General features: G+C 48.7%; 1 protein-coding gene across 4 annotated transcripts in view; it reads right to left on the reverse strand.

Moving 5' to 3' along the window:
• Positions 1–2,898: 2,898 nt before the first annotated feature.
• Positions 2,899–21,092, reverse strand: part of VTI1A (vesicle transport through interaction with t-SNAREs 1A) — a 328,346-nt gene continuing 310,152 nt past the window's right edge. For 2 of the 4 annotated variants that reach the window (XM_037063939.1, XM_037063940.1), the window contains one exon: positions 2,899–3,892. In XM_037063939.1, coding sequence (XP_036919834.1) covers positions 3,799–3,892 — 94 coding nt within the window. In that variant the 3' untranslated portion in view covers positions 2,899–3,798. The remainder of the gene's footprint in view (positions 3,893–21,092) is intronic. The other 2 variants (XM_037063941.1, XM_037063942.1) reach the window with 1 other exon arrangement.

Consider the following 21,092-nt stretch of genomic DNA (forward strand, 5'->3'; position numbering starts at 1 on the left):
TTTAAAAATTCTGCTCTAAATTTCCAGCTAACTCCATGAAGAGTGCCTGCTGAACAGGTTGCAAATTAAGAACAATTATTTTTCTCTTCTGCATTTGAATAGAACTTACAGCAAAAGTCATTTAAAGGGGTTAACATCTACCTTAATTAAATATTAAAGTGTGCCTGTACCTCTGCTATTGTTGCCCCTTCGAATAAGATATAACCTATTTTTGACAAGTTTTCATCTTTCTCTGTGGAAGACGCTACATGAAACCAAATCAGTGGCAAAGAGGAGAGTAATGAATAATCTATTTCATATTCCAACAGTACCCAGAGCAGAGTGGAAAAATATTCAGTCAGATGATGGCAAGAGGCTGCTGGGGTACCACATGACATGGCTAATGTTTAAATAATAATAATAAAAAAACGATAAACAAATCATTAGCCCTTAACAGTTGTTTAACGCAATTTGTTAATGAACGTAATGGTGGGGACTAATAATGAAAGAAAATAAAAACGTCTAAACAGGCGCCAAGTTGCTGGCGATGCGCAATTATTTCCTTGTCAAGTTTTTATGATTTAATGAGCCCCTCTGGGACTGATGGCTGTCAGTCAGTCGTGACTTTTTGACACCATTACAACTTCAAATACAGCAGCAGGCAGGCTGTTTTCCTTGGATTTGAAATACTGAAATGATCTGACAGTTTTAAAGAAAAGATGTGCCAAAAAGAGAGAGAGAGAGAGAGAGGGAGAGGGAGAGAAAGACAGTTGCTTTCCTTTCTTTCTTTCTCTTCCCCCCTCCCTTCTTCTATGGAATAGATAATCTCTGGATGCTGTTCGGTAATAAAACCCAATCGCTGAGGTCATTATCTGATGAGGTTTTTGGAACAGGCAGGCTTTTTCCCCCTCTTTATTTCTTTACTTAATGATAACCCTCAATGGGCTTGCCCCGCATGGGACGGCCAGAGCTGCACAATTTTGTTCGCCATTAATTTCAGCCTTTGAAGCTCAGGGCTCAGAAGCAGTAGCAAAGCAAACCCCCCACCAAGCTGGTTCCAAAATAAGACAATCCAGCCTGCCTTAAACAGAATAGCAAATGGCCTCCCAGCCCAGGCAGGCGCTGACGTCAGCCCCACTGCATTCGCAGGCGTTCTCCTTCAACGTGGAACACTGAAAACTCTCTACAACTTAAGAGACTTTAATTAAAGTGCTTTCGATTCTGGAGCACGGGTAGCATCTGCCTTATTTATTCTATGGGGGAAATGGTTTAGTCTTCATATGGCAATGGCTTCTTCCTCCTCTTCCTCTTCTGCGTCTTCATTATTACCCCCTAGCCCCATGTTGAGCAGCATTTTAAACAATATTCCCAACTTCAGAAATACTCATTAATTGAAGTCTACTTATTAAGTTCCTAGAACTTTTCACCTGCTTCGAATTTGTGGGCTTTCTTCCTTTCCCAGTGGAGCGTGGAAGAGCGTGGAAGAGCGTGGAAGGGGAAAAACAAAAAACTGTCTTTCCTAGGGTTCCTTTGAGTCGCTCCTACGGCATCCAGGAGGGCCAGGCAACGAGTTCAAGGGACTTTTGGGCCAGCTTCCTAGAAGGCACTCACGACATCAGGCTAGGGGATTGCTCTCGAGGGGGGTTTGATGGAGCCGTTAGACCAGGGGTTATCTGTTCATATTCCTTCCACCCTCAAGGATGAATTGTGGCAAAGTCTCTGGCAAGGGCTGATAAAGAGATAGAACACCAAAGAAAAGGCCATTAAAAGGTGAGCAACACAATCCTTTCTCCTTCATCTACTTCAACAAGAACACACGGTTTTAGTGAAATACTCGGGAGCTGGTAAGTTGAGATGATCAGATCCACGTGGCTTGCTACGCGGCCTTGGCAAGAGTCTGGAAACGTGTGGTGTAGCTGGAGAGCTGGTTACGCACTTGAGGTAAGATCAAGGGTTTCGAAGGAAGCCACCCGAGAGGCTGGGATACTACTTCCCCACTGTTAGTATTTCAGAATGAGAAGGAAGTGGGTTGTTTGTTTTCTTGCTTTTAAATTGTTTCCTCGACGTGTTTAGCACATACTGAGTTCCATGATCAGGATAAAAGGTACTCGCTGAGATGGGTCCCATAAGCCGACAGGAAAATCAGCACAGCCTTCCCATTCCTTGGCTGCCCTATTTCACGTTCTGCCAAAATCTCACACCATCCCTGCGAAGTAAAGGCCGCCGCTCTATTCACACAATACTAAATGATTTATCTGACCACGCGCAGGCCCTGGCCTGCTTCAGTAAGTACGAGTTCTCTAGTGCATTTTGCCATCCCGCATCTCCTCCCTAAACCATAATGATTCTCTTCTGAGTCAAAGAAAAAAATATATTAAATGCTAGATAGAGATCTAGGTGAACTCCATCCATGGGCACAGGTGGTTAGCATTTTTTTTATGAAGAAAACAGGTTTGGTTTTCAAGGGTTCAAAGCATCTAATTATATTCAAAAGATAGTATGGAACCTGTAAGTGCCTATGAAGCCTTAAAGAAAAACACATTTTGCCTCATGTCTAGAAGGAGAAGGACCTCAGCTCAGGCAACTTGAAGCCTCATCATAAATGAACTCATTTTGAACGCAATTCTCGGTTACCTTGGACAGGAAGAAAGCGAAGAAAAATCACAAAGCATGTTAGAGGTTTGAATACACAGTGACTTCCGGAAGGCTAGGCTGACATTTGTTAGAAAAAAACCAAGCTGTCTTTTTGCAACATGCTGCAACCCCTTTCTGTTAAGGGAGGTTAGCACGCCTTTTTTTCCCATGAAGTTTATTTCTAGCGGACCATCCTATAGGACTCCACCATATTTCTAATCACATCTGAAATTCTGCACTGACGGAGTCATGTTCTTGCTCTTCCTGAAATATTCATGTTCTCTTTACATACGGAAATGGATGTGGAGAGAACCCTGTCAGACCTTTTGCATGTCTGAGGGCTGCTTTCGGCAGTGCAAATATTAAAACCGAAGGGATACAGGAACGCTTACACAGGTCAGGGGAGAGGAGGTCACAATTAAATACGGGGCCAGGACTCACTTTGCCAGCAAATTCTGGGGCATACGGGATTTGGGGGAAGGTACGGAACTATTCCTTAAAGCCAGTAATCAAAGTTGTGAAAAGTGGATATTGGGCAGGCTCAGCAAAAATAGTCTTGGGTGTAAAGAAAAAACATGCCGTAGAAAAACAGAGAAAGTGCTAAGTCAATTTCCTGCACAACTGACATGAAATACCCACCTTCACAATGAATGCATTCAGGCAGGTTGACTCTATTCATTATGCAGGGGTAGGAACAGGGCTGGTTTGCTGAAGCCGGTCACTGGCTCTTACCCCTGCTTTTCTTTGCATTTTTATCCTCAGACATCACAGAAGGGCAATTCGGTGACAAGAGGTGTGTGACAAACAGCACAGCCCATCAGAAGCCCCTGCGACAGACACATTATGCCCTCTCCCAAACTGCGACCCCTGACATGGACACGGGGCAAGGAAGAACGTCACCAAGGCTATTTTGGTCAGTAGATGAAGTGACCAAAAGGCAAGCAAACACCCACCTTCCCCCATGAAAAACAGATCTGGGTGAAGACAAACCTAGAAAAGGAAACCAACCCACATGCAAACGAGAATAAAAAATATTTTTTATACTCTTTGCACTTCAGCTGTACAGTGGCGAGAGAGGAGGGTCGCTCAGGGCCTGTCAGCGCAAACGGGTGATTCATGTGACCGCTTCGTCTTAATTACTCAGAACAAGCCGCGGCTGCTGTTTATCCAGGGGGAGCAGGTACATCAGCGTCTTCTGACAGAAAAAATGATCGCCATCAGGATGGTGACAACCAGGGTGATGGCCAGGATGACGACCAGGACGCGGTTCTGGATGATTCTAGGAGAGAGCAAAGAAAAAGAAATGATCGCACACGATCGGAAGACATTTTGACCGAGCTCATCCAAGATCCAGTTGGCTAATCAGATGAGGGCTTCGCAGGCCGGGGTGGGGAGCGTGGCGTGTGTGTGTGTGTGTGTGTGTGTGTGTGTGTGTGACCACACAGCTTTTTGGGTCTAAAAACCACCCACAAGGAAAGGAATGACTCCATGGCGGTTGCCACACTGCACCCGGAGAAGTGCGTCCCGAGAAGCAAACGGCTTTCCGGGTTCGGAGCGCCACGTAGTAACCTTTCAATGATCAAGGGCCCCGTGAGGGTTTCTCTTTTTAATTTAAAATGTGAGACAAGTCCCGCTTTTTTTTTTGCAGTGTTTCCAGTTAAGGTAAAAGATTTTAAGGAAACATGTCTGCAAGGTACTTACCTGTACAAAAATACCTGGGGAAAAGTGAAAAAGAGACTTAGGAAGAAAAGGACAAGATTAAGAAGCAGGTGTCAAGCTTGTAGCTCAGGCTGTGAAACCGTCATCTGTCACTGGGGCTCACGCTCCGTGATGCTGGGAGAAAATGTTACATTTGCTCCATATTTAAAAAAAGATGGAGATATGCAAATGAGAAACAATACAAAGTACCCGAGTGCTTCGTAGGCTTTGGTTGGTGGGCTCTCACCTCCAGAGACTCCAACCCCCTCAGCTCTGGCTTTGCCAAATGCTGATGTGGAACTTGAAACTCAGAAGGAGAATCGGAGTGGAGACCTGCTCCAGGATGCCTGCCGAGAGCTTCTGATGAAGTTGTTTCATAATTTGTTACCTCATTCTGAGAAAAGTGGTTAAACATCAGATTGCTTTGTTGAGACTTTCGGTGGGAACTGAGGTCAAACAGCCTCGCCCACACTCACTCTCACAGAACCAACCGCACAAAAATAGAGAGAGTGGTTGGCAGTCTAGCTGGCTGTCCTCTTGGCTGAGACCCTACAGCAAGCCCCACCCGCCCGGCCTCCAAATTTCAGGCACAGAGAGGTCTGCTGTCTTACTCCAGACACAATCACTGGACCGGGCCTCCGTCCATCAGAAGAGTTAGGTGGGACGAGCCAGGTGCCCGGTTTAACAGAGACTCCTCCCTCCTACGTCACATCTCGGAGAAGGAATCTTTGCAGGACGTTCGCAGACTTTCCTAGCTTCTGGATGAGTTTCTCTCTTGGAAGAATGAAGTCACCTTGGGGGTTTCAGTCGGATTCCTCCCTGCCCACCACCCCCCTTGCCCAAACCTAAATGGATGGATGGGGACGGGCCCACTCCCTTTTGCCCCTGGAAGGACTAGCTCCCTCTCCTCCTGACAGGTTACAAAATGATCACATTTGCTGACACGTCTTCCGCAAAACTGCTTTAGTGCCTGTGTCCACTTCCCTGGAAGGAGATGAATGACCCGCTCGGTCCTCATTCATCACATACGGCTGAGCTAAGATCTGTCTCGTTTATTTCTTCCCTTCCCCACTCGAAAGGCTGCGCCCCGACATTAATTCTTCTGCGATGACAGCTAATTCAGACTTAACAGGCCATATTTACTCAGGAGGCAGGAAGATTCTCCACCCCCAAAATAAATAAATGAGAGCAGGACTTCATGGCTCGTTAGAGGGGGGCTAATTATGAACACTGATCAGCGCTAGTTGGTAGCTTGATTGAAAACCCAAATTGATTTTCTCCCCTTTTCTCTGGAAGGGGCAGAAGTCTGCAGAACAGTGCCGGCACATCCTGTTTGCCCACGTCACTGTCACAGTCTCTATTTACCACAGTCACCTTGCAAAGGAAATCAGCAAAATTGAAACTCAGCAGTGAACAGATTAAAAGCATGAAAACTCTTTAAAATTCTGCCTTAAGTGCTATTCGGTAGCATGTCTCTCGGTTGACAACCGTTTTATTTGTGGGTTGAGGGCCCCAAGGCCTCCACGATGCTCGTTTATAAAGGATTAACTGTGGATGTTACTCGTTTAATCTGAGGCATGGTTAGGAAGACAAATGCACAGGAATCCGAAATTCTCAGCTCTTCTGCGGCCTTCCTAATTGGGCTCCCCTCATCTCAAGGCAAAGAGGGGTGCACTTCACCCATGATCTTTCCTAATCGCTTATATCTTTAGTTCACTCAACAGACACCCCACCCCAAGGCAGGCGACCTCCCCACTGGGTCACGGGCAATCAGAAAGACTGAATCGCCCACTCCTTCCTTGGTGGGTCCACAGTCACCTCTCCGGCCCCAGTGCATGGCACAGTCACTGACACATACATCTGTCCAAAGGATGGCAATGAAAGAGTACAGCCCCCTTAACTGTCATCTTTCCACTCAAGGGAGAATGAAGACCTGTGCAAATGAATTTGCAGGAAAATCTCAGGGGGTCTGCGTAGAAAAGGCTGAAGTTAAAAGCTGAAGTAAACTCGCAAAGACGGAGCTTCCTACCACCATGCATTCTCAGAGCAGTACTGGGTCTTCTCTGGAAGCTGGGAGAAGGGAGGGCTCTCTTACCAACACATCCCTCAGCTGAGGCGTGTGTTGGTGGTGGATGGAAGAGGTCGGCAGGACAGAGCATTTGCCTTCAAACCAATGGCTGGTAGATATTTGGGACGAAGGGTTTAGAGGACAAAAAGAGAGTTGGAGCCGAGAGTGGGAAGGAGGCTTGATTTGGGCCAGGCCTTGACCCAGGTATGGATCTCAAAGGTGTTGGGTAAATACAGCACCTGTAAGAATGAGAACAATGAGTGGCTAGGGCCCTTGAGTAGACAGAACTGAGACAATCTGGGGGATAGGAAGGAAAAAGGCTGGCAATGGTGGGCCCCATCTGTGAGGAAGCCTGAGCACAGTCGGAGAGCCAGGAGCTGCTGGCAGGTACCGCTGTGGGCAAAGCAGAAAGGAATGCAGAGTTTGGAGAGAATCAGAAAAATAGCAGGGACAAGGGGTTCCCAGTTAGTGAGCCAGAGAAGGGACTTTGGGAAGGCCCAAAGCAGCTTTCTTCTTAACTTTGGGTGGTGGGGGTGGTGGGCGGGATTTCTGTTCAACTAGGTATGCAGCAAGCAGTCTTAATCTCCCTTTTGAAAATGCAAAGTGTGTTTACCCAGTAAATAATTTAAGAAAGAATATACACTTGAAAGAAGACATCCATTGAACCAGCCAGGCTAAATTGCCTCCAGGCAAAAGCTTGTGCATTTGCATGCTGCATTCTATTAAGTGCGCACACTGTGGCTTTAAAAGAATGCAGAGCCAAATTAAAAGGAATGCGGGCCCGAAACATCAAGGATTCTCCAAGTTTACATTATGAATCACAGTGCTGTTGATACAAGATGAATTAACCATTTACTTTGAGGCTGAACTCACAAAGTACTATTGAAAATACCGATCCTGTGCAGGGACCCGGGGAGGGGCTCATCTTTCCATTGCCGGTCTCTTTCCCTTCTGGAAACAAGCTGCTGGGGAGGTGGCCGGAATCGCAGTAGACTGGTTAACACGCAGTAGGCCCACGCTGCACCTGGCTCAGCTCTCAGCTCTCACTGGAGGAGCCCAGGAAGTGGAGAATGCCTTCCCAGCATTTGCCAATACCCAGTTCCCTACCTCTGGGCACAGACTGCCTTTACCCATCCCTTGCTGTTAGTTGTGGCCATGGGACTTGTTTCAGTCAATGAAATGTGAGCCAAGAGTTTGACCCTCCAGCCGCCTCTTCCCTTGCTCTTCTGACTTAGGAGGCTGTAGGTCCCAGGAATGCATGGGACCTACAGGACAGTGGAGGTCCCTTCTGTCTCACTCCTTGAGTCATCACATGGAGGGCCATCGCCCTGGAGACTCACCCAGACTCACTGTGGATGTGTATTAAGCCAATGATATTTGGGGGTCGTTTGTTATCACAGCATGATGCAAGCCATCCTGAGTGATACACTACTGCCCCTACCCCCTTCTCCAACAAAATGGGGTGTGTGGCTAAGCCAAGTGAGGCTCTGGTTTAATGTATTCCAGAGGTCAAGGTATGAGGAAAGTTGATAGGACTCTCCTTTAAGAAACAGGCTTGATTTTCAAAAGCTGGTTCCTCTTCGGTCCACATGTGGTCATAACGCCTCACCAAAGACTATGGACTGTCCTGGAGCTGTAACCAACGCCACTGTGTGCTGACGAATGATGGTACCTCATGTGCTATTTCAGAAGGCTCAGTGAGGCACTCCGCTTCCCATGTATAGCAGATATACATTGGTTACATTCATTTATTCATTACAAACATTTGACTCAAGCCTTTCTCCAGGGCTAGAGCTGTGACCTAGGCTAAAATTGTCAGTGTGTTCCATGCCCATGGCCACAGGACTGGAGTAGGCATGTGATCTCACCCAGTCAAACAGGGCGGATCTCAGAAGCTTTGACTGCAATTATGGGTCATCTGGACCATGCGGCGTATGGATGTTAGGCCTGGATCTGCTGCAGCCATTTTGTTCCCATGAGGAAAATCAGTCTAAGGAAGAAACTGGTCCACGGATGACCGCAGATTGACAGGATGGCGGAGAAACAGGAAGCTCACTCCTGAAGACATGGTGAGCCTCTGTATCAACCCACCTTTCCTTTGACCTTTTCATCATTTCAGAAATAAATTAACTCTATTTTTCAAGTCAGCGAGTCAGGTTTTCTGTTATTTACTACCAAAAAGCATTTTTAGGCAGATTCACCCTGATTCCAAATGAAGTTTTGGATCTCTTTTGTCCACCTCTTCCAAGCAGAATTTCCTGACCACACCCCTCTCTCACTCCTGTATTTCCCTGTGCATCTCTCTTCCTACTCCACTTACAATAGTGTTTCGCAATTTTCTGTTTCTATGCAGGGTTCTCTAATAAAAAGTGGACCTTCTAGGGCCTGAATTCCCTTCGTCTCTTGCATTTTCCGTGCCCCAAACAATACTCGATGAATGCACGAATGAGGGACTCTACCTGTGTGTGCTCCCTGGAGGCCCACGCAGTCCTCTTCCTGATTTCTAAGGGCTGCTGTAGACAAGCACAGCTTTAGGCCACCTAAAGTCAGCTATTAGCCACCTCCTATTAAGGATGCCAGCAGCGTTCAAACCCTTTTACAAGCCTGCATTCATTAGCTGGAGAGTGCATGACACGCTGCACGTTCAGTGCCCCGTCCTGGACACGCTATCCCTGCCTGGCCGACCAGGCCTGAATAATGATGCCCACCTTTGGGTTCTGCCAGAACAGCAACCATGGGCAGGACAATGAGCAGCCATGAGAGCATGAGCTGAACTCTGCAAAGGAACCTGTACCTCTCTCTTTGGAAATGTCCCCAAAACAAGGGCCCAGGGAAAGACTCCCCAAGGTCCCGATCCAATTCAATGTTAGTTGAAAGAAATAAAAACAGGAGTAAGAGAAGGTGGGTCATTGTTATCATCCTCTAACACTAACTTTAATTTGAAGCATTGTTTTCAGAGGGGGGCATCTCTGAGCTAGAGTTGGTTAGTGTGGTTAGTATACCACCTGGTAACATCCATCCAGGGCCTTTTATAGTTCCTGCATCTTTGGGAGGAATCCTCAACCTCACCCCAGGAATTCAAGGGGAGGGGACTGCCCCATTCTGCGATGTCACAGGTGGACCAGGCAGGTCCACCTACCGCCAGCTCTCTAGCCCTTGCACAGCCATTTGATCAGGAATCGGCAAGCCACCCAAGCCAGAGAGAGTCCTCTGAAGAGTTTTCCTAGAAAATCAAGAAAAAGGTCCTCTCTTTACTGGGACTGATTGAGAAAAAAATGGGAACTTAGCTGTTGGGGGCCGTTCTCACTGCCATGCAGTAGGGGGCCTGCCTGCAGGACATCAGCGCAGAGCAACGGAGCCCAGAGACAGATAGAGAGAGATCCCTGAAGGCATCGATTGAGCCCCTGGATCCTGCTGTGTGCCTCATACCTGAAGAGTCACATCTGAACTTGCCAGTTATAGGAGCCAGGCAACCCGGCATTCCAAGCAAAGCTTCTGAGATCCACTCTACTGGACTGGCTTAAGTGGCACGAGTGCTGCGGGTCCAGGAGTTTGGTGGGGACTCCTCTCTGACGTTCAACTGTACTCGCGGTACTGAACTGAACAGGGTCTCCCTCCAAATACACGTCCAAGTGGGACCTTGGAATGTGGCCTTATTTGAAAATAGGGTCTTTGCAGATGTAAGTTGTTAAGGGTCTTGAGATACAATCACCCTGGATGTAGGGTGGTCCCTTGACCCAGGGACTGGTGTCCTTATTAGAAGAAGGGACACAGACTCAGAGAAGAAGGCCGGGTGGTGTCAGAAGCAGAGATTGGAGTGGTGCTGCCACAAGCCAAGGAACGCCTGGGGGGCCAGAAGCTGTGGAGGGCAATGAAGGGTCCTTCCCCAGGGCCTTTGGAGGGAGCCTGGCCCTGCCGACTCCCTGGTTTCAGACTCCAAGCCTCCAGAGCTGAGAGGGGAAGCACTTCTGTTTTCGGGCCTAGTTCTTGGGGCTGTGTTACTGTGGCCCTAGGACACAGACGCACAGAGTGCCAGCATCCAGAGCAGGATGTGGATCTGGCTGTCTCGGTCTTCGGGGGGTTGTTCTCCAGGTCTCCGCCTGCTGCCCCACTGCTATATCACACGGCTACTGCAGATCCGTACGGAGGACAGGAGCATCCCAGCCTGATTCTGTGAAAGCTTTGCAGACAGCTGTGGGCAGACGGGAGCTGTTGGTTCTTCCATTTCAGAATGAGGATTTCCAGCCATGAGCAGCGCAGGCAGGTGCCCAAAGCTGTGTGAGAGGAGGGAACTGAGGGGGCATGTCCTGCAAGACTCCTGCCTCTGGGATACGACATTTAAAGTAGGAAGGAAACCAGACTGAATTATCTATGGGTCAAATTACCAAGTCACCTCCACCGTTAACAGTCTGCATTAACTGACCTACTTTCGGAGTAGTCAGTTATCCAGGGGGGGCCTGCGGAAATAGGACATGGGAGAATTAAGGTTTGGGCGGTGGCTAAATGAGCATACTCTCCAGCAAGGAACCGAGGACGCAGGACCCAGTACCTGAGCCCCAGCACACCTGGGTTAGGTCCTGACTGAGGACAGAGGAGGTCTATCCCCTTCCCAAAAGTCTGTGTAGTTTAACAGGGATCAGCAAACTTTTTCTATAAAGGACCAGGCTGAAAATATATTGGTTGGCTAGGGCCACCATCACAAAGTTCCATAAGCAGCTTAAACAGAAGTCGATGGTCTCACCATTCTGGAGGCGGGAAGTCTGAGGGCAATGAGGGAAGAGTCTGATCCAGCCTCTCTCCCAGCTCCTGGTGGCTTGCTGGCCATCTTGGAGGTTGCTTGGCTTGGGAAGCATCACCCCGATCTTTGCTTTCATCCTTACATGGCATTTGCCCTGTGTGTGCACCCTTGCCCAAACTTCCTCTTTTAGTAAGGACGCTAGTCTCAGTGGATTAGGGGACCACCCTACATCAGTATGCCTCATGTTAAGACCCTATTTCCAAATAAGGTCACATCCTGAGCTACTGGGGGTTAGGACTTCAACACAGAATTTGGGAGACAGGAGAGGGGAGAAAAGAGCACGATTCAACCCATAACAGTAAATAGTCCAGGCTTTGTGGAAGCTATAGCCCCTGTTGCAAATATATAGCTTTGCCGCTGTGCAGAAGCACCTGTGGACAATATGTCAATGAGTGAGCAGGACTGCGTTCTAATAAAGCTTTATTCACAGACATTGAGATTTGAGTTTCTTATAATTTTTACACGTCAACAAATATTCTCCTTCTGATCTTTTTTTAACAATTTAAAAATCCAAAAGCCATTTTTATCCTGCGGGCCATACAAAACACGCAGGGAGAGGGACTGGTACCCGCCACCTATGGTCCGCCCACCCTGGTCTAAAAGCTAACAGCTCTCCGAGGCAGGCCCTGCTGCGCGGGAGAATGTGGTGGTCCTCGCACTGCACCCAGCTGGGTGTGGCAGGTCTGGCCAAGTCACTCAAGAGAAAAGGCGACTTGGAGTCCCTGCCCTGTGGGAGCTTTGGTGTCACAATGAGCAATCAATTACAGAAGGCTGACAACAAAGGCCGTAATCAGAGTAATGCCAGAGCCAGGGCAATTTGTTGTGTAACCACGATCCTGGATTTGCCCGGGGTGACCTGGAGCAAGTCACTCCATGACTCTTGAGTTTCAGTTTCTCCCCAAGCAGGACCAGCCAGCTCACCACCCGCCCCAGGGAGAAGAGGATTAGCTCATTAGAGATTATAAAGCCCTTTGAAAACATAAAGCCCTCTGCCACATGTGTGCAGTTGGCAAATCACTCCGTGAAAGGAGATGACATTTCGGGAAAGGTGAAAGGCAGGAGGTAAGTTGTCAGAGGCTGAGAGGCTGCCTGGGAAACTTCCTGGGGCTGGCAGGGAGGGGGCAGGTAGGGGTCTTGGAAGTGGCTGCCATCCCAAGCTTCCCAGGTTTCGTGTGCCCACAGGCCAGTGTCTATCTGGGCCTCACGGGGACACCCACCCCATCAGGGCCGAGCCTGCTGTCTGAAGTGGTGGCATAAACATCAAAGCAAAGTCAGGGCGACCACTGGCTGGCGTGGGGAGCCCTTCCCAGCCTGGGAAGGCAGCCAGCAAGTACCTGTCAGAGCGCACAGATAAGCCCGATGGGTTTTGATCAGGCATACGTAGTTACATTGTGCTCTCCACTGCCAAGCACATACATCGAATTTCAGCCTGGGCACCAGGGCTGCTGTCACTCTTCAGGATGGACTCGATGATGGCAGGGGCCTGGAGAGTGGCTTTGCGGGCTCCCGGGCTTTCAGGTCAGATCAAGGCAGCCCACTTCAATCACAGGGGCTTGGAAAGAACTCGGGGAGAATTAAATAATGACGCTCTGGAAACGCCAGGTATACTTAATCCCTCCTGGGCTCACAGACCTTAGAGGTGGAAGAAAAGGTCTCCACGCCCTTCTCCGGACTGTTTGTTTTAGAGTTGGGGGCCCCTGATGCCCTGAGAGGTGAAAGGGAGGTGCCCAAGGTCAACCATGTGGGGTGTGGCCCGGTCTTCAGACCCACAGGCCCTTTGTTTCACTGTCATTCTCTTAAAGTTTCTATTTATTTATTTTTAGAGAGAGGAGCAGGGAGGGAGAAAGAGAGGAAGAGAAACATCAATGTGAGAGACAAACATGAATCGACTGCCTCTCTGTACGCGCCCAGACCGGGAACCGAACCTGCGACCCAGGCATGCGTCCTGAGCAGGAATCAAGTCAGTTGCCTTTGGCTTTGTGGCATGATGGCCAACCCACTGAGCTGCACGGGTCAGGGCTCGTACTCACTCTTATCTGAGGGCCAGCGCCACGGGGGCGATGGCACACAATGGCCATCAGAACCTGGGAACTGGTTGCTCCCAGGGACCTGGCTCAGCAACACCAAGGGACGCAACCCAAAACCTAGCAGGGGCCTCCACCCGTTCCTGGGCCCAGCCCAGTCTCACGTCTGTGTCAAACGAAGGGGGCTGAGGCTGACGCAAGAAAACAGGAGCCACAGAGAAGGCAGCGCTTTCCTGGGAACAAGATGGCTGGATCTAAAGGACTCTCATTGCCTCTGAGCCCGCGTGCCCCCTCCTGCTTCAGTGCTCACGTGCACCGTCGTTTATGCAGTGATGGGGAAGTAGATGTCAGGTCTGGTCGCTGATGTCCATGTTTGGTCATTGGAAGTATACGCTCTTTCCTATGAAATCGCTCTTACTTGGCAAAATAAGAGTGGATAAACCTCTGTGCAAAAAGAAAAAGCCCCAATCCAAGGACTAGAAAGGTTCATGAGCCCCGGAACTAGAACATCCCACCCAGCTCTACTGTCTGGTGACCCTCCTTGGCCTCTACAGCGTGGGGCCCATGGTGACAGCAACAATGACAACAGTGACGTCGATGATGACGGCGCAGCAACACCACACCAGCAGCTCCTACTTACTGGGTATTTACTTTGGGTCACGTCCTATTCTGGCATTTTCTACACTTTGTTGAACCGGCACAGCAATCCTACAAAGTGGAGACCATTATCACCTCATTTCCCCAGAGAAGTTGCTGGAAGACCCAATGGCCATGCCAGCCTCACCTTGCGTTTCCAAAGGACACGCGCACCCTAAGGTGGTTACTTATCTAACTGGCATGTCTGATGCTCTCTGGCAGGTTCTCCTGGGTCATCTGAAGGGCGAGTCTTTGACAGCTTCATCTTTACCGTCTTCTCCGTAGACTACAACGTGATGGGGGAGGTTCGTTTTTGTCAAAGACCACAACCCCGATTAACCAAAGTCAGCTCTTCCTAGTGCCTAGTGTGAACACACCACAAGTTACTAAGAGAATGCTCGGTTTTATTCAGAAGCATGTTTCATCAGCTCTCTTCAGTCACAGGCACCTTGGCTGTGTCCTTTCAGCCTCTGTCTTTTAGGTGGACATGTGATCATCTGATCCCTCACCAGATTTGGGGCCAGAGAGAATGACAATCGTCCTCTGGGGGCAGCTCACCAGGGACGGCCCATGGCCCAGGGACCTGGTACCACACGGCTTTCTGTTACGTCTACATCAGCCAGCGTGCAGCTGAGGGGTGCACCACAGAAGGACTCCAGACCTGCCGAAGGTCAATTTCACGCATCTGTTGGAACAGAGTACTAGGCGGAAAAGAAAATCAGACTTACTGGGTGATCTTGGACTAAAGGTCTCTGTATCATCCATACAATATAGTGAAGGCATCTCTCCCATGTATTCTCCTGGTGGGGTGTGGACAGTGATGTGGAACTTCTAGATAGTCTTAAATAGACAGGGTGTCCTTTTCTTGAATGTTTACTGTGTCTGTGATGCTATTTAACCTTAACAGTGATCCTGATTTACTAGGACACAGACTTTGGTGGCTCAGGCCCACCCAGAAAGAAGGTGAGACCCACACTTCAGATGTGGCCCTGGCGATGTTCTCAGGACAGGCAGGCCACCACTGGAGTGCAGACCAGGAGGACCCTCTTCCTGAGCCTGGTTTCAGGTGCTTCTCCTCCCCCCTACCTCCTGCTGGGTGCCCTGAGGGAGGGTCTCCATTCTCACTTAGTAATTTCCCTGGATTATGAAGCAGCCCCGAACCAGGCAACCCCCCAGCTCCTCCCAGGCTGAGGGCCCCTCCCTCTCTTCACCCTCCAGTAAAGCTCTGAAGTACATTTGGGCAGAAGCTGTTCAGACCCCTTCCTCCTGGTGCCAACGGCCGGGTCCAAATGCAGATCTGCCACACACCGGTTGTGCAGCCTTAAATGAGTTACTTCATTACTTCCCCGAGATTATGTCCTTCTGAGTCTTTTATGGTGAAAACGTTCTTTATTTTGTGGTGCAATGGCGATAGTGGATGGCAGTGTTCTCTTCCCAATGTCCTCACTTGGACATTGGAAAGGGACTGTTTCCTTGGAAATTATTCTCTTACTTAGCCAAATAAAAAGTGAACAATCCTCCTTTAGTCCTCTGTTTACAAAAGAAATACAAAAGTGCCGACACAAGGAACCGGAAAGTTCCAAACGACCAATGCTTCGGTTTCTACATCAGAAAAATGGGGCTAATAATAGCAGTGCTTCGGTCAGTGAATTCCATTAATAAATAAATGAGTTAATTCAACATGAAGTGCTTAGATCGTCAGTGCCTGGCAATAGTAACTGCTCGGTATAATAATCATTATCACTCCACTCCTGTAATTACTCACTGATCTCCCCACAATGAGCTCTGAAAGTACTGCTTGTTTGGCCGCCCCCCGCCCCTGCAGACAGCCCCCCACTGCAGGAGCCTGGGCCTGGAAAGCCTGCAGATTCCTGCAGGACGCCTCCCGGGGCTGGGCCTGATTAGCTTGCCTTGTAGGGTCCGGACTGAGCCACTCTCCTGGAAGCCCCATTTTCAGCAGCTACTCAGTGACTGAGGTACCCAGAAAGGCAGAGGCAGCCCTTTCCTGCTGTGTCGGCTTTCCTGGGGACACCCCTTGACAGCCAGGAGGCCTCTGTGCATCTCGGCTAGTTGAGGTCACATCGGTGCAGACACGACTGCCTGGGCTTTTGTGATGGGCTCTAATGTTATGTCCCCGCAAGATCTGACGTTAGATACTTATCTCCTAATAGCCATGGATTTATACATGTGTTCATTCCCGACGTTCGGGGGAATAAAACATTTTGGCAGATGTTTACCGGCCATAGGTATCTCTGTCAACTCTTGAGGGATGTGGTGACGTATTCTAGATGGCAACATGGGAACCTCTCTCTCCTATCTGCACTCGGTTCCGTGGCAAGCAGAATGGAATATGTCCCAACTCGCTGCCCGCACTGGGCTGGTCCTGGGCGGCAGCTCCTCCGATCCCTCTCTTGTCCCTTCGTTACTTTGCCGCAGAGGTTCACTCCTGCCGCCTGGCCAGCAGCGTCAGCTCCACCATGCTCCTAATAGGCACGCCCACGTGCTTCTAGCTTCCACCAGGTGGCCCTGGTCCTGGGTCCCAGGGACACCATTCCTCCCTTTGTCCCCCCAGTCCAGTGGAGGGGCTTTCTGCAGATGCTGAGCCCTGGGCTGCCCGGTTCTCCTGGTTGGAGAGTACACGAGACACCCAGTGGCGTGTGCGCTGTTGGCTTGAACATATGACTTTGCTTCCACAGCCTTTTACTTTATACTGACGTTACATACCCCAGAGCAGCATTCGTCACTTTGCAGCAGGCGAACCCCGGGTTAGGAAGGCCTTCTCTGCAGGCTTAGGAATGACAGCTGACTCGTAGTTCTCTGGGCGGGGTGACAGATAGCAGGATGCCCAGGGGAAGCCAGGTCACCTGCAGGCCTGGGAATGTGTGTACTTATTCTGACTGAGGAAGGAAATCCTTCGGGGAGGAGCGGGGACAGCCAGGCTGAAGGCTGCAGGCATCAGGAGAGAGGCTAGGCGATTGGGGAGTGCTGGATCTTTTTCTAAATTGGGGGGCTGCTCTGACTGCTGTTGGGGCTCGAAGTGGGCCCAGTGCAGCCAGATCTCCTGCTTTGTCAAGAGAAGCCAAGAACTGTGTTCTTTCTGTGAACTCTCCCAAGTTTTCAGTATTGGAAACTTAGTAAAAGTTTTCCAAAACACTACGTGGCCAAACCAAGCACATCTGTGGGTGGGTCTCCAGTCTGTGACCTCTGACTGGTTAGTGATTAAGGAACAAATGGAAAGGAAGCGGGTGAGTGGGTGAACGCATCTCTGCCCTGCTGTACCCGAGATTCCCTAGGACATGGGAACAGCCCAGAATTCCTGACCCGGCGAGACGCTGAAGTTCGGTGCTGTGAGCACCAGTAACCAGAGTCCACACTGACTGCACCAAGCTTAGCCCATAACTGATTCCCAGCCAGGGGATCAAAGGCCAGGGAGAGGTCAACAGAAGTCATGACCCAGCTTGTGTGTGCCTTTTGGCCCTCTCGCAAGGTGATGAAAAGCATAGAAATAAGTCTGGACTGTATGCACATTTGCACATCTGCAACCCCCTTGACCTTCAAGGCCCAACTGGTGATTCTCAAGGAGTATGGTGTGCACCTCCTATGCAATGCCTTATGAGCCAAGAGGCCTGTGATGGGAAATCAAAGGGCGTCTATTGGAGGGGTTTTCAGGATTGCCTCTACTTCCAATCTGTTGAGCGATCTTGTGACAACCAAGAAAACATGTTTCAGTTTCCCCCTCCCCCAAATGGGAGTAAATATATATGATCCAAGCACCCTTGAGAAGCACCCACAGATATGCTAAGGACCATATCTGTGGACTAGAGAAAAATAAAGATAATAAACTGCCAAGGAGTACAGTGGCCTTTGAATGCTTGCTCAGGTCCTTTACTTAGCTGTAAAAATTAGAAAAACCAACCCTAATTTAGGAGGGATCTTGAGGGGAACTGAGCCAAAACACAAAGAAGGAGCCATGCTGTTCTCTGTCAATTCTGTGGAGGTCCTGGCCTCAGGCTGCCCAGTCTTAATTCTCACAAGTGGATGGTGAATTCCAACACCGAACTGGCTCCCAGACAACATGAGGGTGCCTAATTACAATACAAGGTAGTGTCACTCCAGGTCGTTGCCAGAGGGGACAACCTCAAAGTCCCCCTGTTGAACACTCACTAGAAATTCAGCTGAGAAACAATGTTGGTCAAGAACAAGGTCCATCTCTCCTGAAGATGCTAGTGTCCTGCTCGGATCGGCGGAGGCCCTGGAGACCGCAGTGTGCCACGTGGTTTGGGTTTGCGCATGCGCTCCCAGCTGTTCTGGGCACAATGCCACCAGCCTACCCAGGGGGGTGGGAAGAGATGGCCCGGTGGAATTCATATTTCCTGTAAGGCTGCTCTTGAACATGTTTATTCCCCTGCGCAGCGGGTATACCTGCCATGACTTCCCCAGGAAGGCGTCCTCTCCCCCTGGACAGGCGAAAGGGCTGTGTTTTTATCTCACAGGCCCTTGACATGTAACTGAAGCCATCTCCCTCTTCAAATCTGTGGCCAGGAAACCTAGAGCCGCGCATCCATGGCTCACCTCCCGCCAGTGGATGGACAGGCTGGCCCACAGTTTGTGCACTGACCTTACTCCTGACTGCAATTCATAGACAGAAAATCTATTGTTTTGTTCATACTTTGGTAAATTGCTATAAATCCTTTTTGGACCAAGACAGGTTTATACGCAGGCACCAAAGATCTAAGAAAACAGAAAGAATTCACACCCTCCTGGCATGGCTCCCTTCGTGGTCCTGGGTTTATGTTTCCTCTTATCCCCAAACAATTCTGTACTATGTGATACTTAGAAAGGCGAGTTTGCACGTTTACCAAAACAATAGGATATTTCCATTTTTCCCCTTGACTCTCCTTTTATGACCATCATGGGGTGATTTCCAGAAGGAACCCAAACTTGGAACTGGGGGGCGGCTGGGCTTCTCCCATAGCTAAATACAGTGAATGGCTGACCCCCCTTGTTTGGGAGATTTACAGAAATTGTCTTAACAACCACAGGCTTCTTTTGTGAGAGCTGAAGGTGTTCCCAGCAAATGTTGGCTGCAGATACGCCAGCCGAAATGTTACCACGGTCACGGGCCTTCCTTGAACAATCTAAAGCATATTTCTCTCCATATATATACTTGGTTTCTTAGATGCCTTAAAGCCTGGAAAACAATCATAGCTGAGGCCATTGCTTGAGATGGCACCAAAAGAACCTACTCGGAGACGGATAAAAATAATGAGAATCTTTCTGTCAGGAAAGATTTAGAAAATATCACTGGCATTATTAAAATTTAATTTTTTACTTGGCTTTTTGGTTCCCCTTTCCGGTGATAATGAGCAGGACTGCACACCTCCGCCTCGCTAGCACTTGTTTTGTGCAATAAATTCAGCCTTCCAGTCGGAAGACATTTCAGACAACAGTTCTGACTGCTATAGGCTTATTTTTCACCCCGCGCTGTGCTTTGAGTCTTCCTATAAAAACCAGTTCATGAGATAATTTTCCACCAGGCCAATGAAACTAATAAAAATCAATTTCACCCAACTGGTTCAGAGAAATCTTGGGATGAGCCAAAGCAGAATGGCAAAAAATGGAAACAGAAAGAGAGAAAGAATCAATGTATTCACTAAAGGTTTACTTCATAGAGAACTATCAAATTGGCTGACAAGAGATGCCTGGCTATGCGATTTTCCATTCAGCGTGGACAGAACACCTTCTAAGGTGGCTGAAGTTACCCAGGTGTAGTAAGTTTGGGTTGCCCAGCTCTGGGTGCCAAGGCGGCCGACTTGGGGCCTGACAGATGGCGGCCTCTGCTAACGTCTTGTCCAGACCCTCTTTGTATGACAGAGAAGCTGGTTTTGTGAATGGGTGGGCCGAGTTGTACACGATTTGCTCCCAGGCCACAAGGTCAGTGAGTTACAGAGTCATCAGCACATTTCGATACCTCGGGTTCCTGGCACAGCCTCATTGGGCCTCCGCCAGGACCACCTGTCTGGCCCCTGCTGGGGTTTCCTGCCCATGGAAGCAGGGCTACCAAGGGGCACCTCTTTTATAAACCGGAAATGAGAGCAGAGTGTGGGGACATGTGGAACACATTCGCTAAACACACGCCTTAACTGCCACCTATATTTCCTTAGTTCGGGACAGAACTGACAGTCTAAAAACAAATGACAAGAGTTGGCATAGGAAAAGAAAAAAAAGACTCGAAGGAAATGTAGCCCAGTGTTAACAATGTTTGTATTTGGGTGGTGGGTTGTTTTTTTTCCATGTTTATGTATTTCTTAATTTTCTTAAAGTGCACATTGTTACATATATAATTACTATTTTAAATAATGCTGAGCTAAGAATTGAGTAGATTGGAAAAAAGAAATAATTTATTCATAATACTATATGAAAATGAAAGGGAATGTGTAAGGAAAATAAGAACAATGGTAACATTTATTTTTATCTATTTTTGTGCCTTATTCTATCTTGAGTGTGTCACAGAAATTCTGTTATTTCATCCTTAGAACCAAAGTATGGCAAAGGTATCAGTGTGCTCATTTTCCCTGGGGGAAACTGAGGCGTAAGGAGGTGAATCTGCCCAGGATCCAGCTAGTCAATGGCAGTTTAAAGGAGGCCCTATTTCAGAGACTGTGTGCTGGACGTGGCGGGAAGAGAAACAGCTGGCGTCAGGTGCATCTCATGCTCTAGCTCACTTTGCATTTGTGAACAAAGCCAGAGGGAACATCCTCCCCCCACCCCAACTTACAGATTCTTTTGAAGTGCAACTTAGATCATGCAGATAAAAACAGAAAATGCAGACTTCTGCTCAAAGGTATGTGAAAAGTTGAACATGTTATACAACATTGGCGAGTTACGAGTTGGCACAAATGCCATTTGGATACTGATAATTAAAAAATATATATATATATACACACACTAAAATAGAATTAATGCTAAAACCACACGGAGCAAATGTGTTCTTGAGGATTCAGAGGCATAAGAAGACCTTGTCTGCCCTGGCTGGTGTAGCTCAGTGGATTGAGTGTGGGCCTATGAACCACACGATCGTGGTTCGATTCCCAGTCAGGGCACATGCCTGGGTTGCAGGCCAGTTTCCAGCAGGGGACTGACTCACAAGAGGCAACCATACATTGATATTTCTCTCCTTCTCTGCTTCCCTTCCCCTCTAAAGATAAATAAATAAAAAATTAAAAAAAAAAAAAGAAGACCTTGTCCTATCCTG

The sequence above is a fragment of the Sturnira hondurensis genome, unplaced genomic scaffold (genome assembly GCF_014824575.4).
Source record: "Sturnira hondurensis isolate 20B ecotype Veracruz unplaced genomic scaffold, ASM1482457v3 Scaffold0014854, whole genome shotgun sequence".
In the NCBI taxonomy this organism is placed as follows: Eukaryota; Metazoa; Chordata; class Mammalia; order Chiroptera; family Phyllostomidae; genus Sturnira; species Sturnira hondurensis.